This window comes from Acipenser ruthenus, chromosome 6, assembly GCF_902713425.1.
Source record: "Acipenser ruthenus chromosome 6, fAciRut3.2 maternal haplotype, whole genome shotgun sequence".
Taxonomy (NCBI): Eukaryota; Metazoa; Chordata; class Actinopteri; order Acipenseriformes; family Acipenseridae; genus Acipenser; species Acipenser ruthenus.
In genome coordinates, this window is record NC_081194.1 from 75,727,318 (window position 1) to 75,754,251 (window position 26,934).

The 26,934-nt window shown below is 38.6% G+C and overlaps 2 protein-coding genes and 5 non-coding genes across 9 annotated transcripts; all 7 read right to left on the bottom strand.

Moving 5' to 3' along the window:
• Positions 1–67: 67 nt before the first annotated feature.
• colec11 (collectin sub-family member 11) lies at positions 68–12,416 on the bottom strand. 2 transcript variants are annotated; one of them, XM_034017507.2, is made up of 7 exons: positions 11,686–12,416; positions 10,700–10,855; positions 9,968–10,039; positions 6,747–6,818; positions 3,959–4,012; positions 2,994–3,089; positions 68–753 (listed from the first exon to the last, which is right to left on the bottom strand). In XM_034017507.2, exons 2-7 carry the CDS (start codon positions 10,827–10,829, stop codon positions 344–346), a joined length of 834 nt encoding a protein of 277 aa, XP_033873398.1. In that variant the 5' UTR covers positions 10,830–10,855; positions 11,686–12,416; the 3' UTR covers positions 68–343. The 2 variants fall into 2 exon arrangements, with proteins under 2 accessions (XP_033873398.1, XP_033873399.1); XM_034017508.2 differs by having other exon boundaries at positions 68–735; positions 11,686–12,396.
• A 1,800-nt stretch (positions 12,417–14,216) lies between these two features.
• On the bottom strand, positions 14,217–14,438 carry LOC117411630 (small nucleolar RNA SNORA73 family). The gene has a single exon (XR_009329012.1). It is a non-coding gene; the product is annotated as a small nucleolar RNA SNORA73 family (small nucleolar RNA).
• A 276-nt stretch (positions 14,439–14,714) lies between these two features.
• On the bottom strand, positions 14,715–24,156 carry rps7 (ribosomal protein S7). 2 transcript variants are annotated; one of them, XM_034017091.2, is made up of 7 exons: positions 24,046–24,156; positions 23,354–23,435; positions 23,067–23,138; positions 21,696–21,839; positions 20,200–20,264; positions 18,848–18,998; positions 14,715–14,828 (listed from the first exon to the last, which is right to left on the bottom strand). In XM_034017091.2, the coding sequence occupies exons 2-7, from the start codon at positions 23,426–23,428 to the stop codon at positions 14,751–14,753; spliced, it is 585 nt and encodes a 194-aa protein (XP_033872982.1). In that variant the 5' UTR covers positions 23,429–23,435; positions 24,046–24,156; the 3' UTR covers positions 14,715–14,750. The 2 variants fall into 2 exon arrangements, with proteins under 2 accessions (XP_033872982.1, XP_033872983.1); XM_034017092.2 differs by lacking the exon at positions 24,046–24,156 and adding an exon at positions 23,809–23,833.
• Positions 14,959–15,180, bottom strand: LOC117411626 (small nucleolar RNA SNORA73 family). Its single transcript, XR_004545817.3, has one exon. It is a non-coding gene; the product is annotated as a small nucleolar RNA SNORA73 family (small nucleolar RNA).
• On the bottom strand, positions 19,827–20,048 carry LOC117411627 (small nucleolar RNA SNORA73 family). Its single transcript, XR_004545818.1, has one exon. It is a non-coding gene; the product is annotated as a small nucleolar RNA SNORA73 family (small nucleolar RNA).
• LOC117411628 (small nucleolar RNA SNORA73 family) lies at positions 21,096–21,317 on the bottom strand. Its single transcript, XR_004545819.1, has one exon. It is a non-coding gene; the product is annotated as a small nucleolar RNA SNORA73 family (small nucleolar RNA).
• Positions 22,070–22,291, bottom strand: LOC117411629 (small nucleolar RNA SNORA73 family). The gene has a single exon (XR_004545820.1). It is a non-coding gene; the product is annotated as a small nucleolar RNA SNORA73 family (small nucleolar RNA).
• Positions 24,157–26,934: the final 2,778 nt, after the last annotated feature.

Genomic DNA, 26,934 nt, shown 5'->3' on the forward strand with positions numbered 1-26,934 from the left:
AAATTGGTAGAATCAATCCCAGTGTGCACTAATTACAAATTGAATTGAAAAATGTTCCAAACAATGGTCTAAAATCACATTTATTTGTTTAATAATAAAAGTCAGTTATGTTATTTTATCCAAAATAGTTATATATCTGCTTATTATTACATTAATACATGTTCTTTAAAATGATTCACAATTGTATAACGTTCCAATAAGAATACATTTTACTCCACTTTTTGCCCCCATGTATTCTGATTGTGATGCTCATGTCCAGATGTACAGCTCTGGAATTGTCATAATCACACCTTTAAATGGTGATTTCCATTCACAGTCAACAAGACTGCTTACTTGCTGTTGGTTATACAGTGTCTTTATCAAATTCACAGACAAAATACATGGTAATGTGACAAGCTACATCATTCCAGCCACCAGAGGCCACCATCTCAGCACAGTCCTCTTCATCATAGGCATTATTAGGTTCCCCAGTGCGCCACTTGTTAAAGGTGGTCATGGTGGATCTATCCACATAAGTAAAGTGCCCCTCTTTCTCCAGATCGTTGATACCAATAAACACCCTGTTGAGTCCTGCTTGGCTGATGTAAGAGGCTACCATCCCGTTGGCTGTCTCGTCCTTAGGCATGCTCAGATGTCCTCCTCTCCCTTGGCAGTAGGCTTCGGCATCCTCGTAGCGTTTCTCTTCCTTGACCAGCATGTAGATCTTACTGTCCGACTCTCTCACACCAGCGACAGCTGCGGGGGAGGGCAGTGCTGGAAAGTGAGCACTTGTATTTCTATAATCAAACTTCACTGTACGTCCAAGGTGCAAGTCAAAGAAGATTCTTTTGAAGTGACTATACCCGTTAGGTTGGACCTACTTGTGTTTTGTTTTTACTTTCACCTTCAAATGCAATTTTTTACTCTGTAAAATGGTATTTAGTTTTTCTTGAGGGTAAAAAAAATACTCCACTTACATTTATAAGTAGCAATGCTAAAATAAACTTACAAAAATCATTGACAAATGTTTTCACTATAATTGTTTCACAATGTCTCAATTAAACTGATTGTTACCCCAGATCAATCAATAAGTCATGGACAAAATACAAAAAAACAGTGTGGGTCAATAGGGACATGGTGTTGCCAGTATTATATACACAAATAATATAAAAATAGGCAAACATATTGCCCATACTAATAAGTATGTTTAATGCATTCAAAAGGTGTAGTCACTTCAAAAGTACAATTGCAAAACACAAAGTAAAGCAATACAGTGTATCAGCAACAGCTCTTGGTAACTGGTTTAAAAATAGTTGACACAGTAAGAGTGAATGCATGAACCAGACACTATCTAAGTGTAAACCAGATATCCCCACCTGGGATTGAACCCACGACCCTCCGGTCAAGAGTCCAGAGCCCTAACCACTATTCCACACAGTCGCATTATACAGCCCTTGCTTGTGGGACCAATCCATTTTGAAGACACTTATAACACCGTGTAACAATTTATTTTTTTTTGTTCCTGGGTAGTAAGTGTTATTTCCTAATTGCTTATGCCTCAAAAGTATAGAAAATGGCTATTATTCCCCACAAACTTTGCTTTTGTGACCAGGACAGTGATATTTTGAAATTTACCTATTTTCCAGAACATTCCAGATAGATTCAGTGCTGAGTAAACTTGGAGTAACTTCTAGAACTTTCTAGAACTTTCCAGTAATATAAATAGTAGTATAAATACAGGGGCCTTAAGCCCACCAGTTCAGTTGAGTTCCAGCTGCCTAAGTGGATACATATCTGCATTTTTCTGAGATGGCATCAAGGTCATAGGAGACTTCAAAATGGTGGCATTCCTGGTGGGTCTCCAAGGCGGTTTTACCAAGTTTCCCTGCTATCTTTGCCTTTGGGACAGCAGGGACACCAAGGCGCACTACCACAGGCGGGACTGGTCACAGCAGACCGAGTTCTCTGTGGGGAGGAACAACGTCAAGTGGGAGCCACTGGTGGACCCCCGGAAGGTGCTGATGCCACCACTGCACATCAAATTGGGCCTTATGAAACAATTTGTCTGAGCTCTAGATAAGGAGTCGGCAGCCTTCAAGTACCTTCAAGACTTCTTTCCTAAGCTGTCTGAGGCAAAGGTCAAAGCCGGTGTCTTCGTCGGACCACAGGTAAAGAAGATCCTGGAGTGCAATGAATTACCCAAGAAGCTCACTAGTAAGGAGAAAGCGGCTTGGAACAGCTTTGTCGCAGTGGTTCGGGGCTTCCTGGGCAATCACAAGGCCGAAAACTATGTGGAGCTGGTTGAGACTCTGGTGAAGAACTACAGCACAATGGGCTGTAGGATGTCCCTCAAAGTCCATATCCTTGATGCTCATCTTGATAAATTCAAGGAGAACATGGGAGCGTACTCGGAGGAGCAAGGCGAGCGCTTCCACCAGGATATACTGGACTTTGAATGCCGCTACCAAGGACAGTATAACGAGAACATGATGGGAGACTACATTTGGGGGCTGATTCGTGAAAGTGATTTACAGTATAATCGTAAATCTCGAAAAACTACTCACTTCTAAATCTTTTGTAGTCATTTTTGGATTACTTTAGTATAAATACATGTTAATTTGGATTCATATGTTGTTTTTTTCTGACTTTATGTGAACGAAAAGACACAAATTCGCCCGTTTTCTCATTGGAAATAGGTAAATTTCAAAATATCACTGTCCTGGTCACAAAAGCAAAGTTTGTGGGGAATAATAGCCATTTTCTATACTTTTGAGGCATAAGCAATTTAGAAATAACACTTACTACCCAGGAACAAAAATTGTGTTACATAGTGTAATGTGTAGTAGATTTATAAGCAACTATAAATAATAAGAAATGTAGTATGACATATCATAATAAAGACTTTAGTGGATGCATACAGTATGCTAATACATGTTTTGTATATTGTTAACTGTTTAGGCACTCCTGTATGTGATTAAGGTAAAGTGAATGCAAAAGGTGCTGTGAATGCTTACCATTTTTTATGAATTTTAATTCATTTGTTAAATGTGCCACTAGGATGTCCATTTCACCGATCATCTTCCTTAAAGGAGCACATTCGCAAGGTATTCCTAAGAAATATTTAAAAGTGGAATACTTAATTACAAGCGTTTACAATGCATAAAAAAAACCCTGCCTTCTTTTCTGGTCCAATCCAAGTGGTCTTTAAACCTGAGATTTATTGGAACCCAGGGTTTTACACAATGGGCTAGATTCTCAAAGCTATTTACTCCACATTGTCATTAGTACAATTTTGTTTTGAATGGAAAAGAACAACAACGTAATACATCCTTCAAGGTCCTGAATTAAAAGTCTGAGATGTTTATTTCAGGTTTGGTAACTTTACTGGGTGTGTTCCTCCTTTCTGATAAAATTGTCCTTATGACAAATTGGAGTAAATAGCCTTAAGCATTTAGCCCATTGTCTGTTGTTGCATCTTGTTCTGTTTTGTAGTAACTGCCTCATTAGAAATAGAAATAGTCTAAATGTTTTTAGTAATCTGAGCAACCAGGCTCCTGTTTATCACATACCTGATAATAAGTCTCACCTGAGTATGTATGTCTTTAATGTATTAATATTCTAATTTAGTTTTCCTGAAAACTTCCATAACATTTTTTTACTGGCCCACTGTTGCTATTTTCAGATGCATTGTTGCTGAACACTGTGAGTGATCTTTGAGCTCACAACAGGAATCATTTCCAGCTGCACTGAGGCACACACTAGTATTTTATTAAAACCCCACTCCAGAGTCCAGTGTGCTCACTCTTCCTGCACTAGAATGCTGTTCTGTTTTCACTGACGTACAGTAGGGGAGAGCATTCACTGGGAGAGCCTGTGCATCAAGAACAACATGTTGAACCATGTCAATGCATTTCTGCCATCCCTACTCCAACCAGACAAACATTTAAACCTTCAGTCAGTCACTGTGATGCTTTCTTACCTGGTTCTCCATTTAATCCACGGGGCCCAGCATCACCTATGTCTCCCTTTTCACCTGGTGAAGATGCATACGAAATGTGTATTTACAATTTGTAAGACACTGTCACAGACGGTTCTGGCACGTCCCTTTTGTGTTATAAGTCATTAGATCCTTTTGCATGGAAGGCCTTGGTTGCAAGGGTGTGCGGTTCTTTGATGGACCCAGATTCAGTTAAAATGTGTTTGCCCACTGACGATGGGAATGAGAATGTAGAGATGGGAGCCCAGCTAACAAGATTGAAGTTTTTGCAGGTATCAAGCTTTTAAAGACACACCTGTGGTGGCTTTGACAGACTCACTGAGAGGAGAAACTGACCCAGGATTGTGACAGCTACTGGAAGCAGGCTGATCTTTGGGATGCAAATTGAACATTTGTGAAACTGCATGTGTGTTAAAATATTGTAATAACTATACAGTTTTTAAAGAATATAAAGCCAGCAGAAATACTAAACACATTGTTAAAACACACTGTTCATTCAAAAAAGTTATAATATACTCTGTATTAACCTATAGTTATGTGCGAGCATTCTATATTCCTGTTTATTCTGTTATAAGTGACAAATATGATTATATCTTTGTAAGTCTGAGTAAAAAGGGAGCTAGGTTGGGGTCACGCTGACCAAAAAACACCTGTGAAATGAGCTAAGCTTGTATTTGTCTGAGCTACTGGTGCCAAGGTTTATAACCTTGAGGAGAAAAGCAGAAACGAGAATCTCATTTAATTAACTCAAATGTTCACAGTCAAGTTTCTTCTTTATCTTGATCTGAAAGTAATCTTTAAGCTAAACACAGGTATTCTAGAATAATTCAAACAGAATATAAGTGTAAATGTTTTATTTTAACAGACTAACTGTTAAGTTTGAAAATAAAAGAATATAGTGCAGAAATTAACTTAAAGTAAAAACTTCAGTCAAAGCATAACAGTACCAGTCTGTGTCAGGCATATAGCAGGATCTGCCAAAGAGAATGTAATTAATCTAGGTAACCTTTGCTTGCTTGCAGTACCAGACCGGGTAATTAAAGGAAACAACGTTTTGGCAACTAATGCAAGTTTTAATGTTTGGGGGGGTTGAAATCCAAGGTTTCTATAATGAGTGATCTTTTACATATAAGAAACACCTTCTGGTACCAAAAGAGAATTACATCAGTTCAAAAGTTCACCTCACATATTTTGGAAATGTAGGGGAGGTGGACTAGGGGATGATGGCTAATTAATTTTATAGAAGGAGTTACGGGGTGTTTTGAAAATGTTATTCTCTTGGACATGAGTTGTTAAGGCTGATTAATGTTTAAGATTTAATTATGACTTCTGATGTAAAAAGCGAAGCAAAAACTCTCATAGGAGGCTGTGTGGTCCAGTGGTTAAAGATAAAGGCTTGTAACCAGGAGGTCTCTGGTTCAAATCCCACCTCAGCCACTGACTCATTGTGTGACCCTGAGCAAGTCACTTAACCTCCTTGTGCTCTGTCTTTCGTGTGAGACGTAGTTGTAAGTGACTCTGCAGCTGATGCATAGTTCACACACCCTAGTCTCTGGAAGTCGCCTTGGATAAAGGCATCTGCTAAATAAAAAAAATAATAATAATAAAAACCGAGGTAAAATCCTAGTCAAGTGTCACTCAACTTGCTAACTACAAGCTGATGTGATCCATGCTCTGAAGATCTCTGATTGCTGTTGGTGTTGTATTTAGACAGTTTCTTGCCTAACATTATATTCTACACTTCCATATACTGGAAGGTAAGCATATATTTTGAATCTATATCTTCTTTATATTGATGCATAGCTATAAGGTATATGACTTATGTTTTAGTCTATGAGAATGACATATTGGATGTTTTAGGACTTAGCGGTAGGCGTTTTTAGCTTTATGCATGCATAGCCTTAGGGCAAAAGATGTTGTAACCATAAATGTATTGAAGTATTAATGCTATTATACCTGTTAAGGCACTGGACCTCCCAGGTTGCCTGTCATCTGGGATTTGACGTAGTCTGTAACTACTCAATCCATTTTTAAGCATTTAATAAACCGAAGGAGTACTGATACTACTCTGACTCGTTAAACTTCAAATCGAATGATTCTGTGTGAATTTCTTGATTATTAAAAGTCATCTGGATATGTTGCAAGCCCGGTGCACGAACGATCCACTTACAGGAGTTCGAAACATCTTTACGTCCTCTTAAACGTCTCCCCTGAGTTTAAGAGTGTGCTTAGAGTATATATATATATATATTAAAGAGTATGTGCGAATCTGACAACGCTGAAAATAAATCGTATATACTCCCCAATCCCCCTATCTGTTTTTTAAGCAGACGCCTTTATCCAAGGCGACTTACACACACCAGGGTGTGTGGACTATGCATCAGCTGCATATTTCTCCAAAACACTTATTAGTCATTGTAAAGCTATGTGCATGTGTAGTTAATTACCATTCACCTCGAGTAGAGAATTGATTAACAACTGTTTTATATGTACTGGATACAATGTCAAGTATTATAAATAATTCTTATAAAGAATAAAAACCCTGTCTTTTCTTGCCCAAACATATAGTGCAGGTCATTACTAATAGCTAACTGTATTTGATCCTGAACAGGACTAGCTTTACCATCCTTAGACACAAGGTGGCAGCAGCACATTAAAGATTACACTATGCTTTTCCCAAAGTTACAAGCACCCCAAACCCAGAAACAATGCATTTTTAATGAGATTTAAAAACATGCCACTTCAAGTATCTGCAACATTTCTAGCTTACCTTTTGCGCCAATGGGGCCTATTTTCCCATGCCGTCCAATTAGACCTTTTTGGCCCTTTAACCCTGTATTACCTGTAGAAGAACAGTATTTATTTAAAATACACCATTATAAGGATAATGTCCATGCACACTTTTAAAAATCCACTGAGTTATAAAGCAGGTATGTTAACCTTAAGACTTCCTCATTGTCTTGCATCCTAGCTTTCAGTACTGATAAAAACACAGGCAAAATGAACATACCTAAAGTCAAAGACATTTAAGCATTGCCCATGTCGCTATAGCAGGTAACTGGGACTATGTACTCCACTTTACTCCACTTTTACCACAGTATACCTTGTGAGAATGTGTTACCAGTCCTTCAGCAGAAAAGCTGTTTATATATATATATATATATATATATATATATATATATATATATATACAGACGTGCTCAAATTTGTTGGTACCCTTACAGCTCATTGAAATAATGCTTCATTCCTCCTAAAAAGTGATGAAATTAAAAGCTATTTTATCATGTATACTTGCATGCCTTTGGTATATCACAGAATAAAGCAAAGAAGCTGTGAAAAGAGATGAATTATTGCTTATTCTACAAAGATATTCTAAAATGGCCTGGACACATTTGTTGGTACCCCTTAGAAAAGATAATAAATAATTGGATTATAGTGATATTTCAAACTAATTAGTTTCTTTAATTAGTATCACACATGTCTCCAATCTTGTAGTCAGTCATTCAGCCTATTTAAATGGAGAAAAGTAGTCACTGTGCTGTTTGGTATCATTGTGTGCACCACACTGAACATGGACCAGAGAAAGCAAAGGAGAGAGTTGTCTGAGGAGATCAGAAAGAAAATAATAGACAAGCATGGTAAAGGTAAAGGCTACAAGACCATCTCCAAGCAGCTTGATGTTCCTGTGACAACAGCTGCAAATATTATTAAGAAGTTTAAGGTCCATGGAACTGTAGCCAACCTCCCTGGGCGCGGCCGCAAGAGGAAAATCGACCCCAGAGTGAACAGAAGGATAGTGCAAATGGTAGAAAAAGAACCAAGGATAACTGCCAAAGAGATACAAGCTGAACTCCAAGGTGAAGGTACGTCAGTTTCTGATCGCACCATCCGTCGCTTTTTGAGCGAAAGTAGGCTCCATGGAAGAAGACCCAGGAGGACTCCACTTTTGACAGAAAAACATAAAAAAGCCAGACTGGAATTTGCTAAAATGCATATTGACAAGCCACAATCCTTCTGGGAGAATGTCCTTTGGACAGATGAGTCAAAACTGGAGCTTTTTGGCAAGTCACATCAGCTCTATGTTCACAGATGAAAAAATGAAGCTTTCAAAGAAAAGAACACCATACCTACAGTGAAACATGGAGGAGGCTCGGTTATGTTTTGGGGCTGCTTTTCTGCGCCTGGCACAGGGTGCCTTGAATCTGTGCAGGGCACAATGAAATCTCAAGACTATCAAGGCATTCTGGAGCGAAACGTACTGCCCAGTGTCAGAAAGCTCTGTCTCAGTCACAGGACATGGGTCCTCCAACAGGATAATGACCCAAAACACACAGCTAAAAGCACCCAAGAATGGATAAGAACAAAACATTGGACTATTCTGAAGTGGCCTTCTATGAGTCCTGATCTGAATCCTATCGAACATCTATGGAAAGAGCTGAAACTTGCAGTCTGGAGAAGGCACCCATCAAACCTGAGACAGCTGGAGCAGTTTGCTCAGGAAGAGTGGGCCAAACTACCTGTTAACAGGTGCAGAAGTCTCATTGAGAGCTACAGAAAACGTTTGATTGCAGTGATTGCTTCTAAAGGTTGTGCAACAAAATATTAGATTAGCGGTCCCATCATTTTTGTCCATGCCATTTTCATTTGTTTTCTTATTTACAATATTATGTTGAATAAAAAATTAAAAGCAAAGTCTGATTTCTATTAAATATGGAATAAACAATGGTGGATGCCAACTACTTTTGTTTCAAGTTATTTCAGAGAATTGTGCATTCTTCATTTTTTGTGGAGGGGTACCAACAAATTTGAGCACGTCTGTATATATATATATATATATTAAACTGAGTGTTTATAAGGAGCATTTCCTTTCTCATCAGTATCCAAACGTATCCAAAATAGATCAGTTCAGCAGAGTTATAAACAGCAGCTACAAACACTCTTCATCATTAGCTGTTCTCAAGGGTTCCCTGACTTCTGCTCTGTTTCTTGACCCAGCCTTCTTTGCTGTAAACATTAAGCAGATCTGCACTTCCTAACAAGTGGAACATGTAACTAGTAATGTGCTGGCTTAAGGTCTAATGGTATTTTTTTTCCTTGGTCTCTGTTATCATTGGAAATATTCTTATGAACAAGTTGCAGGCTGAACCAAGACTCAAACCTGAGCCACATGTTAACAACACAGACTCAAGCTGTCTCGCTAACTGGCCTAAAAGTCTACTGTTACTGTATGTAATGTTATTATGGACAGAGTACTACTGGAACATTACGTTTTGTAGAACTATTAGACTATAGTTGATTTTTCTTTTATTAGAACTTAAAAAATCAAAAAATGAATCCAAAGTACTTAAAAAAAACATGTGAGAAGTGAGTTGTATCAGTACAATCACATGCCGTCATTTTCAGCGATGTAGAGAATATTTCAAAGCAGTTACATAATATGAATTAGGCTAAAGTGAATTAGCTGGTACGCAGGATCCTTGTGAAGGGGTGCCAGTCTATCCAATTGAAAATCCTATATTTGTATTATATTATTCACTGCACTTAAGGCATACTTGTAGCAGTCTCGAGCCAAGTTGGTCAAGCACTAAAACACTAAGCAAGAGGGCAAGTCCTGTATGCCAAATAGAACACCATTAAATACCAGTGAAGACAGCCTAGGATAACATGATGACATTACCAGCAACAGCAACACAATGGCTTTTACACAAAATACACAGTGAACCAGATACAGCACGTTGGTGTTTTGGTTTCTATCCAATTGCATTGCCTTTGTAGTACCCCTGCTTTTCTATTGAACATCCTTTGGTAAATGATGCTGATTTTAATAAAACACTATTAATGGCCCATCAAAGAAGGATATGCTTCTGTCTTAGCAGATTAAGCACTGGTTTCTGCTTGGAAAGATACTGAAATTGCTCTCCGCTTGTTTTATTTTTTTCCTGATGTAAAGTTTCAGTCTCCCTGCTCTTTATATTTCTAACAGTACTGTACCGATTTCACCAGGGGGTCCTGCTCTGCCAGGTCGCCCCGGGGCTCCTTTCTCTCCTTTCTCTCCAGCATCCCCTGGGAAAGGTGGAAGAGAGACAGTTGGCATGCACAGATGAATACCTGGAGAGTACACCTGCAGCATGCATTGTATTTATGGTTACACTCACAGCTCAGTTATCATTAATGATTCAAGAACAGGGAGGTCGAGTGTACTTATTAGTGAGCTTGTTATCCATGGGCCAGTTTCACAAAGCACTGCTAGCACTTATTTTTTTTATCTGTTTCAAAAAAAAAAATTTTAAGATAGAATGATACAGTTTAGTAGAAATCCACTCAGCAATTATTTTTATTGTTATTTTCTTCTTCTTTTTTAATGCAAGTGAATTGGATTTAGCAGACTCTACCTAGAACTGCTTTGTGAAACTAGCCCTGCGTTTCTTAGCAGGTAAGACTGTTGCAAGACTGACATCCTAAAGTTTACGGTACTATTATGACTTCACTCCACTGTTTAATAACATTATCATATATGCTGTAACTGTCTGTCAGATCATTTTTAGATTTGGTTTTTTATTCATTAACGTTTAAATTATAAACTCTGTATTTGTTTTGTTTACAGAGAATGTTTGCATTGAGCACCTGAATGAACTTATCCCTTTACTGGTAATGGAATGCTGTCATTTTAAAATGCCCTCCCTACTTGATGGTGCACAAGACACCCAGTAATGAACACCGTACCTTTCAGTCCTGGCACTAGGATCTGTACTGAGCAGGGCTCCTCTGCTATGTGCTGAGAATGCACAGATCTCAGCAGAGACAGACAGAAGAGGCTGACGAGGGTCACAAGTAAAACCAGATCTCGTCTCATAATGAGGGCTTGCAGTTCAGTGACTCCTGAGTAAGAGAAACAAGACTTGCAAGTACAGGAACTGTAATAAACAACAGAAATACTAGATACACATTACTGGAATCCTTAATCATGAAGGCAACATAACTAATACTAATGTCATATTCTTCAAGAACAAACCGACACTTTCAAATTGTTTGCAGTGTTGTATATCTACATTTTGGTAATGCTTTATTTTGTGTATTTAATTTACATGCATCTAGCCATTTACTGAAGTTCAAATACATTTTAATCAATCGATATGAAATAGGGAAATGTAACCATATGACATTGACAACGTATCACTATTCCAAAACCTAATTACAAATGTTTTACACGGCTGTCTTTTTTGTCCTAGATATTTGTTTGAGCAGGAAGCTACCAACCTCGATCTGTGTAGTGCGTATCACGCAAATGGTCATTTCCCAAATAGTGTTACCAATATTTCTATAATAAAGAGGGTACTTATATATATATATATATATATATATATATATATATATATATATATATATATATATATATATATATATATATATATATATGTGCAATATCAGCAAGAATTGATTTAAACTTAATGGATAATTACTTCTTATAATTGTATTTAAACCTAAAAAACAATAATAACCGCCACAAATACTTTATAATGGCGATGATGAAAATATACCATCAATTAATTATTATGAGCATTTCCTACTGAAATAATATTGTGTATTTCAAGTCACCATAGCACATCAGGGATGCATAGAGCTACAATAAATACACACACAAATGTTTTATTCATAGTCTATATGCTTGCATGTATAACAATGTATTATTTGTATTCAATCCCACCTACCTTAAAGAAAGATCCGAGACTTGAGGATAACGAGCACTCTTGAAGCACACAGTACGAATGAATCTCATGGTGCTGTTCACAGAAGCCTGACAGCTTTTTCTTTTGAGCGGTGATGCTCTGTAGTCTTTTTTAAACAGACCAGTCTAAAAGGGGCCAGTCCAAAACATTATCAGTAAACAACTTCCTGACTGAGAAACGGCAGCTGGCCTGTTAGCAGATAATTGCGTGGGAAAGTTGGAGATTATCTTATAGAAGTCAACCACCTATTAATTATTTCACACATTTTCTTTTTCGTTGTTTTGTTTAAAATATTCCTTCCTACTCCAGTAGTTTTGTATTTGGCCCCTTTAAAAACATACATTCTTACATTGTATTTAAATGAATGCATGGCATGTCGACGTCTTCACTGATAAGAACAGCTGCTACAGTATGTGAGTGGTTCAGGCCTTGTTCCCTGTCAAAAGTTGATTTACATTAAATCAGTGAAAACTCTGGATTGTGTGCATTATTACATTGCCATAACAATCTGAAGGAAATTAAATCCAACTTTATAGCAGCAACACTTCTTATTGGCAATTGCACCACCATCATTTTGATTTAGCCCAGCCCCTATTTTATCACAAATTCATTATTTCACTGATAGTACAGTACTGTAAATGTAGGACTCAGAGTGAATTATAGTAAACCTACTTTTTCATAACAATTCATGTATCAGTAACATGCTAGGCCAGTCCTTTCCTCAATATTTTGCCCACTCTAAGATAGCACTAGAAGTGCTTATTACTATAGTTTAGATTTCATTTTGACAAGCTGCTGCTTGCAGCAACACAATGCTTTCCATGGGAACTCAAAGTGCTAATCCAAGAATTCAGATGGTTCTTTCAATTTGACCCAACCCAACCAAACAAAACCTGACTGGGTTCTCATTTTCTTGCCCCAGCCCTTACCGATATTAAGAAAAGTGTGTACAGTAACTGCTATACCACAGAAATATTTGTTACCTAAAGAACAAAAAAAAAATATATATATTGTTTTTCTATAACCAATGTTCATAGCCAGCCATGACCCGGTTGTAGTGTTTTAACTGTCGAGTGTGAACTTGCACATTGAGAGATTCTGACACTGGCTCCTAACCTCCAGGTTTTGGTGCAGGAATTCTCACAAAATCAGAGTGGCACTTCATAAAAACTTGTTTTGTTCTACAAATATACTGTACCACTTGTGGTCAATTGATTGCTGTTTTTTAATTTTTTTTTTCAATGTGTCCAAAACCAAGAACACATATATTTGGAATATTAATTCTCAAATGCGGCCCTTATTTTCAACCCATCATGGAGGTCCATTATTCCAAATATAATCAAGTTATAATTAGGATTTCAGAAAAGAAAAGAAAAACAATATGAAATGTTTGCTCGTCCCTTTTACAAAAAGGTTTTATATAATCAGCAAATATGTTATTGAAAACTTAAAACCAGCTAACCAGTTGTTTTGCTACAATATTATGGAAAGGCACTGGACTTGGTACTGTTGTAAAGTAGCTCTTTTGTTAACCCATAGGTCTGGATTCTTATAACTAAGTCAATGCATGGTTTTGAATCACATTTTGACATGCACCATAATTACTATGTAATGCTTTCCTTATTTAAAAAAAAAGTGAATTTGTTCTTAACTGTCTTTCCTCATTAAATAAAGGTTTGATTAATTGAAATCATATATTCATAATGAAAGGTTTTTTTTTTTTTGACTGACATGCCAACAGTATTTTATAAATTGGGTCATAGCCCAGCTTAAAAACAGCAAGATCACATTAATAAAATGTTCTTGCAACCGAATCTTGCTGTAATGTAGATGGTTGGGTTTTATACTTTATGCATTCTTTTCACCACACAATATGTATAAATTCCCATGTGAGGATGCAAATAACATGATAGAATAAATTTCACCAGTCACTGAAAAATAATTTCAGAAAAAAATATATCCAAAACAAAGTGGGGGAGTTCAAATTATTGAGAAATTTCAATTCCACACCTAAAAATATTGAAAACATTACAAAAGCTAAAATATTTTTCCACACATTAAATCGGCTACAGCTAGTTTACCATAAATCCAACTGCAAAACTGCAACTGTCCAAACATGGCCTTTATTTACAGGGATTCATCGGAGAAGTTACAGCCAGCAGATCTTTTATAAAAGCTCATAGTGGTTGTTGCTAAGCAAGCTGTTATTTATTTCTTAGCCAACGCCCTTATCAAGGGCGACTTACACAACATTGCATTATTTTTGCATACAATTACTCATTTATAGAGTTGGGATTTTTACTGGAACAATCTAGGTAAAGTATCTTGCACAAGGGAACAGCAGCAGTGCCCCCCACCTGGGACTGAACCCAGAGAGCCCTAACCACTACTCCACACTGCTGCCCATATGCTTAGAGCCATATGCTAATACCTGAACAATAAAAAAAAACAGATGAGACTTGGCAAGTAAAAAGCCTAGCAAAGCCCTGATGTTTTCATATCTAAAAGTATGAACATGTGCCCTGCATGGTTTACCTCCCCCGTAAATGCTGAGGGCTCTGGAAAGATGTAGGAATATACAGAACGCTGTCCTCAGCAGCCCGAAGGCCAGGGACAGGCTTGCTCTCTAATGTTGTGAAATGGTACTGCACGTCACTGCACTTAAAAGTGCTGCGCTCCCATATGCCACACGGACACAGCCACATGACAGCAACCTCACAGGATGTCCACGTTGGGTTTTATTGCTAAAAAATGACCTAGTGTGCAGAACAATATTTAGGAACAGTTTTTGGTGGATTATTGTAGCATGTATTTTAAATTACAATATGTAGTTAAAACAAATATCAGTTCCATCTGTTTTCATTGCTCAATGAAGAATGAGCTTGGCAATTAAACCAAAAGCTGTTTCAATATTTTATATATTGGGAGGGGGGGGGGGGGGGGGGGGGGGACGGGGGACACCCACAACCCAAATATTATCAAAAACGACAATGAAGAAATAAGCTACAAAAGGCGATAAAAACGAGTTTATTTAGTCATTTTACACTTTACAGCTGGAACTCTGGGAACTCGAATACAACATCTTTGCCTGTGAGTTTCTTGTAGACACCAGAGAAAGTTTCAACCTAAAAATGAGAAGATCCAGTTAATAAGATGCAATTTACTTTGCACCAAATACAAGGCAAGAGGTCAGCATGAAATCATGTTACAAAAGTAAGAGTAAAGTCATCTAAAATGTACAACATACTACTTAAGCCATGTGCCCTGCATGGTTTACCTCCCCAGTAATTGCCGAGGGCTCTGGAAAGATGTAGGAATATACAGGATGCTGTCCTCACCAGCCCGAAGGCCAGGGACAAGCTTGCTCTCCAACGTCGTGGAACGGGACTGTACGTCATGGCACTGAAAAGTGCTACGCTCCCATACGCCACACGGACAGAGCCACATGAGAGCAACCTCACAGGATGTCCACGTTGGGGTTTTTATACATGATAAAGAAAAAAAAAATTAAATATATTATATACACACACAGACATACTTACAGTACTGTGCAAAAGTTTTAGGCAGGTGTGAAAAAATGCTGTAAAGAAAGAATGCTTTCAAAAATAGACATGTTAATAGATTATATTTATCAATTAACTAAATGCAAAGTGAGTGAACAGAAGAAAAATCTAAATCAAATCCATATTTGGTGTGACCACCCTTTGCCTTCAAAACAGCATCAATTCTTCTAGGTACACTTGCACAAAGTCAGGGATTTTGTAGGCATATAGTCAGGTGTATGATTAAACAATTATACCAAACAGGCGCTAATGATCATCAATTCAATATGTAAGTTTGAAACACAATCATTAACTGAAACAGAAACAGCTGTGTAGGAGGAATAAAACTGGGTGAGGAACAGCCAAACTCAGCTAACAAGGTGAGGTTGCTGAAGACAGTTTACTGTCAAAAGTCATACACCATGGCAAGACTGAGCACAGCAACAAGACACAAGGTAGTTATACTGCATCAGCAAGGTCTCTCCCAGGCAGAAATTTCAAGGCAGACAGGGGTTTCCAGATGTGCTGTCCAAGCTCTTTTGAAGAAGCACAAAGAAACGGGCAACGTTGAGGACCGTAGACGCAGTGGTCGGCCAAGGAAACTTACTGCAGCAGATGAAAGACACATCATGCTTACTTCCCTTCGCAATCGGAAGATGTCCAACAGTGCCATCAGCTCAGAATTGGCAGAAAACAGTGGGACCCTGGTACACCCATCTACTGTCCGGAGAAGTCTGGTCAGAAGTGGCCTTCATGGAAGACTTGCGGCCAAAAAGCCATACCTCCGACGTGGAAACAAGGCCAAGAGACTCTACTATGCACGAAAACACAGGAACTGGGGTGCAGAAAAATGGCAGCAGGTGCTCTGGACTGATGACTCAAAATTTGAAACATTTGGCTGCAGCAGAAGGCAGTTTGTTCGCCAAAGGGCTGAAGAGCGGTACACGAATGAGTGTCTGCAGGCAACAGTGAAGCATGGTGGAGGTTCCTTGCAAGTTTGGGGCTGCATTTCTGCAAATGGAGTTGGGGATTTGGTCAGAATTAATGGTCTCCTCAATGCTGAGAAGTACAGGCAGATACTTATCCATCATGCAATACCATCAGGGAGGCATCTGATTGGCCCCAAATTTATTCTGCAGCATGACAAGACCCCAAACATACAGCGAAAGTCATTAAGAACTATCTTCAATGCGAAAAGTGACGGCTTGGCAGGAGCACGTTTCGGAGGACGCGTGTTCCAGCCTCCGTTTCCTGAGTCGGCGCGGGGGTTGTGAGCGGTGAGCCGGGGATACAGATAATAATTGGGCATGCTAAATTGGGGTGAAAATCGGGGTAAAATAATTGGCGACAACTAAATTTATATAAAAAAAAAAAAAAAAAAAAAAAAAAAAAAAGAACTCTCTTCAGGAGAACAAGGAGTCCTGGAAGTGATGGTATGGCCCCCACAGAGCCCTGATCTCAACATCATCGAGTCTGTCTGGGATTACATGAAGAGAGAGAAGCAATTGAGGCTGCCTAAATCCACAGAACATCCAAGATGTTTGGGCCAACCTACCTGCCGAGTTCCTTCAAAAACTGTGTGCAAGTGTACCTAGAAGAATTGATGCTGTTTTGAAGGCAAAGGGTGGTCACACCAAATATTGATTTGATGTAGATTTTTCTTCTGTTCACTCACTTTGCATTTTGTTAATTGATAAATATAATCTATTAACATGTCTATTTTTGAAAGCATTCTTACTTTACAGCATTTTTTCACACCTGCCTAAAACTTTTGCACAGTACTATATATCAGTGCCTTGCAAAAGTATTCAGACCCCTGACCAATTCTCTCATATTACTGAATTACAAATGGTACATTGAAATTTCGTTCTGTTTGATATTTTAAAACACTGAAATATCTTGCTTGCATAAGTTATTATTATTATTTATTTCTTAGCAGACGCCCTTATCCAGAGCGACTTACAATTGTTACAAGATATCACATTATTTTTTTTCCATACAATTACCAATTTATACAGTTGGGTTTTTACTGGAGCAATCTAGGTAAAGTACCTTGCTCAAGGGTACAGCAGCAGTGTGCCCTACCAGGGATTGAACCCACGACCCTCCGGTCAAGAGTCCAAAGCCCTAACCACTACTCCACACTGCAACCCCCATACATTAATATTTGGTAGAGCCACCTTTCGCTGCAATAACAGCTTTAAGTCTTTTGGGGTAAGTATGTACCAGCTTTGCACAGTGTCGGAGTGATTTTGGCCCATACTTCTTGGCAGATTTGCTCCAGGTTGTTCAGGTAGGTCGGACGACGCTTGTGGACCGCAATTTTCAAATAGTGCCAGAGATTCTCAATGGGATTGAGATCAGGACTTTGACTGGGCCACTGTAGGACAGTCACCTTTTTGGTCTTGAGCCACTCCAACGTTGCTTTGGCCTTGTGCTTGGGATCATTGTCCTGCTGAAAGATGAACTTCCTCCCAAGCTTCCGTTTTTTAGCGGGCTGAAGCAGGTTCTCTTGCAGTATTTCCCAGTATTTTGCTCCATCCATTCTTCCTTCAATTTTAATAAGACGCCCAGTCCCTGCTGATGAGAAGCATCCCCACAGCATGATGCTGCCACCACCATACTTCACTGTAGGGATGTTGTCTTGAGGCCTGGGCAGTGTTCGGTTTGCGCCACACATTGCGCTTTGAGTTTTGGCCAAAAAGCTCTATCTTGGGTCTCATCTGACCACAAAACCTTTTCCCACATCGCAGCTGGGTCACTCTCATGCTTTCTGGCAAACTCCAGACGTGCTTTCAGATGGTACTTTTTGAGTAACGGCTTCTTTCTTGTCACCCTCCCATACAGGCCAGTGTTATGCAGAGCTCTTGATATGGTTGACTGGTGCACCATTACTCCACTCCCAGCCACTGAACTCTGTAGCTCCTTCAAAGTGATTGTTGGCCTCTCTGTGGCTTCTCTCACAAGTCTCCTTGTTTGAGCGCTGAGTTTTGAGGGACGGCCTTTTCTTGGCAGTGCCTGGGTGGTGTGATGCAGCTTCCACTTCCTGATTATTGATCCAACTGTGCTCACTGGGATATCCAAACACTTGGATATTATTTTGTATCCTTTCCCTAATCTATGCATTTGTATTACTTTATCTCTAACTTCTGTAGAATGCTCTTTGGTCTTCATTTTCCTTCAGATTCACAGCCTGACCAATGATCCTTCAACAGTGGGGTTTTTATCCAGAAAATGTGACAGCAACTTTAATGGTTCACAGGTGGAGGCCAACGGTAAGGTAATTGTGTCCTCGTTAGGGCAATTTCTTTCATCAGTGTAAACTGGGAGCTTCCACAGCACAGGGGTTGAATACTTATGCAAGCAAGATATTTCAGTTTTTTATTTCTTAAAAATATTTCCCAACATAAAACCAATGTCACCTTACAATAATTGATTTTGAGTTAGTGTTTTAAAATAAAATATCAAACAGAACGAAATTTCAATGTACCATTTGTATTTCAGTAATATGAGAGAATTGGTCAGGGGTCTGAATACTTTTGCAAGGCACTGCATGCGTGTGTGTATATGTGTATATATATATAGTTTACCAGACCACTTACTTTGTGTTCAACGTTGTTCTGTTGTGCCTTGTCTAGGTGGACCTTGATGAGTCTGCTGCTGTCCAGTTTTACACGGATCCTCTTACCAACAATTTCACTTGGGAAGACCAAGTCTTCGAGGATAGCATCGTGCACGGCAGTCAACGTACGGCTGAAATAAATATACAATAATGAAATATAACCTCACAAACTGTTTAACCTGAATATTAATGTTGCTTGTTTTGTTCAGGACAGAATATCAGTTTGATTTGCTTGAAGAGCAATATTAGCTTTAACTGGGCATCGTGTAGGTGGCTAACTTAAATTGTGACAACATAAGCACTTGAAGGGTCAATTAGCCCCACTTCTACCAACATAAACCCATAAAATACAACACTGTACTGGGGATACACATTTACAAGCTACTTGAAATATCTATGGAAACCCCAAATAAAAAGTGATTGTTCCTCATAGCTGGTATCATACAAGACAGCGTGGGTGTATCTGCACACCAAATCAAGACAGCCACGATAAAGCAGGTATTTGCTAAAATACCCCCCATACACACTTTGGCAGGGGGTGGTGGGGGAGCAATATACTAGACAGACGCACTTGACTCATCACCTTCACTTCTAATTAAAAACCCTTTTTCTTACTTTGGTATAGAAGTAGCGCAAGAGTGTTAACTGAAGTGCCAGACAGAGGGCAATATATTTAAGGAATGAGCTTCAATTTAATAAAATTATAACACATTAAATTGTTACTCAAAGCTATAATATCTAGGCAAGATCAAACGCACCAAGCACTTCAATGTCTAGGGATGACCAGGTTATTTTGCAAGCAAAACCAATTACATTGAGCAAATAGTATTATTTGTAACCCTAAAACGAGCAAGTTCATGTCAGTCAAAGCCTTCAAATTTCTCTTTAATAACTCCCCCCCCCCCCCCCCCCCCAAAATTTTTTTTTATCTAAACTGGAAAGCAAAATTGACATTTAAAACATGTGCCCTGCATGGTTTACCTCCCCAGTAATTGCCGAGGGCTCTGGAAAGATGTAGGAATATACAGGACGCTGTCCTCACCAGCCCAAAGGCCGGGGACAAGCTTGCTCTCCAACGTCGTGGAACGGGACTGTACGTCATGGCACTGAAAACCGCTACGCTCCCATACGCCACACGGACAGAGCCACATGAGAGCAACCTCACAGGATGTCCACGTTGGTTGGAGGTTTTTACAGTAAATTTTTATATCGCAGACTGCTTCAATTAAATATTAACAATAAATCAATGCTTTTCTGAAGCCAACAAAAAAAAAAAAACACACAAATCAGATTCGTAACACATTTAGCAATTGGGTATTTGAAAGCCCCTACCTCCTGGGACGCTTCTGCTTGTTCTTTGTGCGGCTTTTCCTCGTTGGTTTGGGCAGAATTCTCCTCTATAAGAGAACAATTATTAAACGAAAACCCTATCACAAACCTATCATACTACAGACATTTGACAAGAGCTTGAATTAGAAAGGATGTTTAAAGTCCAAGTTGCCAAAAGTATTAACAACGCTGTCTTAAGTAATTGCTTCTGTATTTTAACTTGATGAATTCTGCAGTCAGGAATTGTTATCAGTTAAACCAGTTACAGCAATTGAGATGCACACTGCTAAAACAGATGACTGTGGGATCCCGGAATGGCTCATCCAGTTAAAGCACTGCCGCTGGGAGCACAGGATGAGTCATACAGCTTGGACTGCACCAGTTAGCATCTGGGCTGTGCAAAGAGGCTGAACTTTGCTGGGGACTCTGAAGGACGCGTCACATTGGCCAACACTCCTGGGTAGGGGATAGGATAATGGCAGAAATTCCTTCTTGTCATAGTGCAGCAGCAAACCCTACTGGCTAGACACCAAGCACATTAAGATTAAGAGCAATTCTGGCTTTAGGCTTGTGAGATCGGAGGACACTCACACGCCCTCAAATTCTGTGCGAGGAGGAAAAAAAAAACCAACATAACTGGACATTCCAAATTGGAGGGAAAACATAACTGGTCACTCAGTTATAAAAAAAAAAAAAAACACACACACTGTAAGAGAGTTCAGGTTGCCTGGTTATCACTGGGTTATGGCAAACCTGCTTCTTTAGTCCAAGGCCTTTTGACCATACCAAATAGTACTATACAGCAAAAAGTTGCATTTTAGAAGCTTCAGAACAGGATCTTTTCAATTAATGCAAGAGTCATAAATACTTTTTCCAAAAAGCACGAAATAGTCCATTCATAATGTGCTCTGCATGGTTTACCTCCCCAGTAACTGCCAAGGGCTCTGGAAAGATGTAGGAATATACAGAACGCTGTCCTCACCAGCCCGAAGGCCGGGGACAAGCTTGCTCTCCAACGTCGTGGAACGGGACTGTACGTCATGGCACTGAAAAGCGCTACGCTCCCATACGCCACACGGACAGAGCCACATGAGAGCAACCTCACAGGATGTCCACGTTGGTTTAATACTGCAAACAGTATAACTAGGTGCATTTCTTATGAGAGATTATAATTGGGCTTTAGTAATCACTGTCACATGTCACTGCCTTCTTGGTAATACAATGCAGAACCTCAAGCAGCAAGCTTTAATGTAGTTTTGATCCATCTACTCCAAACATGTTTGGATTAAACACCACTGGAGCACATTTGTTGGTCTGCCTCACACTTGGATGGAAAGGCACATAGGACAGTCCAGTGTCTGGTTTTACAGTGGGAACACAAGTCAAACCACTTCTACAGCAAATGTCGATCCACATACAATTGAGACCTTGACACAAGATAAGCAGTCCCAGCACTGGCTCTTCACAAAATGCCAGGGTAGCGGAGGTTAACATTTTACCTGAGCAATGAAGACCACGTGTTTGCCACTGAATTTTTTCTCCATCTCTCGCACAAGTCGCACCTGGATCTTCTGGAAAGACTTCAGCTGGGGCACAGGCACAAAGATGATGATTGCTTTTCTGCCACCACCTACTTCGATTTCCTAATTAGCAAAAAGATAAATTATATATCAAACCAAGTCTAAGCAAAAATAAATGTATACCTGTTTCCTCAGACAAAACTAGAACCACAAAGTTGCTGGTACCGTGCTACATAAGTTTAACAGCACTCGACAGTCACCAGTCATGGGATATACAAGGTTTAATCCATCAGAATTAAATTCAGCACATGGCTTCATTAGAACGTACATGTAAACACATTTCACAGATGTATACATGTGCCCTGCATGGTTTACCTCCCCAGTAATTGCCAAGGGCTCTGGAAAGATGTAGGAATATACAGGACGCTGTCCTCACCAGCCCGAAGGCCGGGGACAAGCTTGCTCTCCAACGTCGTGGAACGGGACTGTACGTCATGGCACTGAAAAGCGCTACGCTCCCTTACGCCACATGGACAGAGCCACATGAGAGCAACCTCACAGGATGTCCACATTGGGGGTTTTAATGTGTTGTGCAATAAACAAAGTCAAAAGCACTAAAATACAGTGTGTAAAAGTTTCTCTTTTCCAATGCTATAGAGAAATAAATAGTTTCAGTATTTTAAAAAAAAGTCATTCACACATATATTCATACATATATGGCAGCAGTGTGGAGTAGTGGTTAGGGCTCTGGACTCCTGACCGGAGGGTCGTGGGTTCAATCCCAGGTGGGGGACACCGCTGCTGTACCCTTGAGCAAAGTACTTTACCTAGATTGCTCCAGTAAAAACCCAACTGTATAAATGGGTAATTGTATGTAAAAACATTGTGTACAAAAGTAATGTAATTGTAAAAATAATGTGACATCTTGTAACAATTGTAAGTCCCCCTGGATAAGGGCGTCTGCTAAGAAATAAATAATAATAATAAATATGTGTGTGTAATATATATATGACACCAGTGTTGAGCAAAGCTATTTTTTACACCTTTACAAAAGGTGTGGAAATGGTTAAGGTGCTAAAATTGCATGCAGAAAGATATATATCAGCTAGCAATTACTGTACAAGAACTCTTACAGTACGAGAACTTTCACAGGATAGCATATAGTTATTCTGTTGCATGCATTGTTTTCTTTCAGCTGCTCAAGTTACTTCAGTCTCTAGTTGTGAATCACCAAATCATGTGCCTTACAATCACTACACACTTTAAATCTCATTGAAGTGTGATAAACAAGTAAGCAATGCAACAAAAGAGGATGGTGCATTAATACCCATTCATTTCCTTCTTGCATACCTTAGCAGCAGTGATGTTGAGTTCCCTCAGTTGAGCCTTTAGGTCCGAGTTCATCTCCAACTCCAGAAGAGCCTAAACACAGTTAGTCAGCTTTTTACACTCATGCTGCCATTGCAGAAAAAGGGAAACAATGTTTATTTTAATATTTTAAATACAAACGCTAGTTACATTAGTACATCGTGTGTCCGACTCAAACTATACACTTTAAAGGCTCAAGAATATTATATATATATATATATATATATATATATATATATATATATATATATCTATCACACATTTCTTACCTGGGAAATGCCAGACTCGAATTCGTCTGGCTTTTCGCCATTGGGCTTCACGATTTTAGCGCTGGTGCTGAACATGGCCTATCTGTAAAAAGGGGGAAAAAAACTATTACAGCATTGTCTTTTGAAATATACAAACCAGGTAACTGTAGTTTGTGTCTGTGGAATATCCAAGTACAAGCTTGAACAAGAGTTCCGATTTTATTAACTTATTACCTATATATGGATTTTAACATGATTTTTTGATGTTGTACAAAGAAACAAGACACGTTTTCTCGAAACACACTATGCTAAATACCCGGCACAATCTATCTGTAACACAGGTAATTAATGTAACCATTTTGCCTATGGTTGCCCCAATACATTTTAAAACGTTCAAATACACTTTGAAATTGGCATATTTAAAGGATCACAAGCACTGCATATCAACCACTAGCAGAGTAATTATTTATAACTACCTGCAGCACATGTGCCTGAGCCTCGGCCTCTTTGCATCCTTCCTATAGATCATTCAGTCTTGGGAGACTAAAATCATCTAAATTTCACAGTACGGGAAACGCCATCCGTGAACAAAAACGTATTAATCTAATCAATCCCTTTGTCCAAATTTGAAAGGTGACAACAAACAGAACCTAAACTTAGTATCTTTGTCATTTTTACTTAAAAACCAGATCACTGTAAAATTCCCAACCAACCTCTGTCAATGACGGCCTAGGAAGAGACCGAAGTCTCGCGAGTGGCTGCTAAAATCGCGTTGTCGCTGGAGGATCTTGGGAACGAAGGGTGAGGGGTCATCCTCACGGGTTAGAAAAAAAAGAGGTGTGACACTGGCCCGGTTTTTGGTGTCATACCTCAATAAAAAAAAGTTTGTCGTCGCAGTCATATTGGGTTATTTACGTACGATACGTCGTCGTTCGAGAGGCGCTTGTTTGAATAGAGGAAATTTTGCTAAATAACTCAAATGTTTAATCAAAGGCATCTCCCTTTTGCAGAGTACTCCTACCTCACACAACATCAGTTTTAAAGTTATATTTTATATGAATGATGGACTTAAACAAATAAAATAAACTGCAATCATATACGGTTCTATTTGTCAATAATATTATTTTATAATTCTATACGTACGTTTTATGGTTTTGTTTAAAGTTTACGGAACACTTAAACAATCAACAATAGAAAAGTCTGCGTTTTTTGGTCGTTAAGCTTTAATAGGTAATCTTTAAGAAAAATAAATTGAGAAAAATACAGAAATTATGAATATTTATGAAATACAGTACAAGTGAAAAGATAATGTAGATTATTCCTAATCTACATTAATGATTTAGATTCTGGTATAGTAAGCAAACTTGTTAAATTTGCAGACGACACATAAATTGGAGGAGTGGCAAACACTGTTGCAGCAACAAAGTCATTCAAAATGATCTAGACAGCATTCAGAACTAGGCAGACACATGGCAAATGACATTTAATAGAGAAAAGTGTAAAGTATTGCATGCAGGCAATACAAATGTGCATTATAAATATCATATGGGAGATACTGAAATTGAAGAAGGGAACTATGAAAAAGACCTAGGAGTTTATGTTGACTCAGAAATGTCTTCAGCTAGACAATGTGGGGAAGCTATAAGGCCAACAAGATGCTCGGATATATTGTGAGAAGTGTTGAATTTAAATCAAGGGAAATAATGTTAAAACTTTACAATGCATTAGTAAGACCTCACCTAGAATATTGTGTTCAGTTCCGGTCACCTCGTTACAAAAAGGATATTGCTGCTCTAGAAAGAGTGCAAAGAAGAGCGACCAGAATTATCCCGGGTTTAAAAGGCATGTCGTATGCAGACAGGCTAAAAGAATGGAATCTATTCAGTCTTAAACAAAGAAGACTACGCGGTGTTAGTAATGAGGTAGTAGGGTTGCCACCTGTCCGGGTTTGACACGGACAGTCTGGGAATTAGCATCTGTGTCTGGATGGCAGGAATTAATAAACCCGGACGCCCTAATGTCCGTTTTTAAGTGAAACGCATAAGAAACACCAAGCTTTTCAGGCTCAGAAATTATTTGTAAAAAAAAAAAAAAAAAAAAGTAGACAGGACCGTTGCTTCAGACATTGCATTGATTTATACAGCGTTACTCATCACCACAGCTACTTGTCTCAGGTAAGGTTAGCCTCTAACCTACCCTAGTATAGCTACTATTTTTCTGACTTGCAAGTTCGATTGCTAGAACTATCAAGAGCACAGTGTAAACTGCATGATTCGTACTGAGATCTGGTGGTATTGTGTTATTATTATTATTATTATTATGTATTTCTTAGTAGATGCCCTTATCCAGAGCGACTTACAATTGTTATAAGATATCACATTATTTTTAAAATACAATTCCCCATTTATACAGTTGGGTTTTTACTGGAGCAATCTAGGTAAAATACCTTGCTCAAAGGTACAGCAGCAACGTCCCCCACCTGGGATTGAACCCACGACCCTCCGGTCAAGAGTCCAGAGCCCTAACCACACACTGCTGCCCATGTTTGCGTTTTTTTTTTTTTGCGTTTTGTTGGCTTTTGGAAAATAAAGCAATACGCCAAACCAATGCTCACTTTTCAGAGGGAGTATTATAGCGAGTTTCCGATGGCCAGTTTAATTACATGGTATTTCACACTCTCCCCCCTCCCATCATCTTAAACTGTATTACAGTATACTGCAGTTTTGATAGAGCTAGGCTGACTGAGAAATATGTCTGGGTTTTTCTAGAGTTGTTTTTTGTTCGGGCGAGCAACAAGAGCCGTACTTCTGTGTGTTTATATGGTACAACTGTATTTTATGTTGTTGTAAATAAGTTTAGAATTTGTTCTGCATTTTGTGAATTTTCTGCTTTTGAGTGTGTGAGTTAAGTGTACCATACCCTGAATATACAGTATGTAAAGTATACTGTATTACAAATAAGTGTACACAGTAAATTAAAATAAATGAATAATGGTCGTCCTAACTTCACAAACCAACAATTCAGACAAGTATAAGGTGGAATTTATGTTTCTTTATTATTATTATTATTATTATTATTATTATTATTATTATTATTATTTCTTTGTATATGTCTGGGCCAGTCAAATTTGTTAAAACGGGCAACAGAATTATGAAAGTCTAATTGTATTTAAATTAGACATAACAGCTGTAGGATCTAATTCACACATAGCTTTTTATGGTTCCAGGGCTGCACTTAGTTCTACAGTTTTGCCACTTTGACTCGATCTCCTTGAAAATGCAACGCAATGTCTGCGCTGCGTACATCTGCTTGAAAGTTTATGCGGAACTTTAAAGTACTGCATTACAATGCTTTAGAAAATATTAAATTACCACTACTGGTAAATTTAAAGTATGATGATACGGTTTACACTAAAGTACAATATAGGGTACGGATAGTTTTAGGGGTTTGTGTATATCTTCATTTTTGCTTTTGCAACTAAATAGATAAATTAACTAAACGAGAGTTGGAGAGTAATTTAATAGTTTAATATCCAAGTTTAAAATGCAATTGTATTGAAGCTAAATAAATTAAACCCCTGAAAAACGCTGCGCGTATCCTGT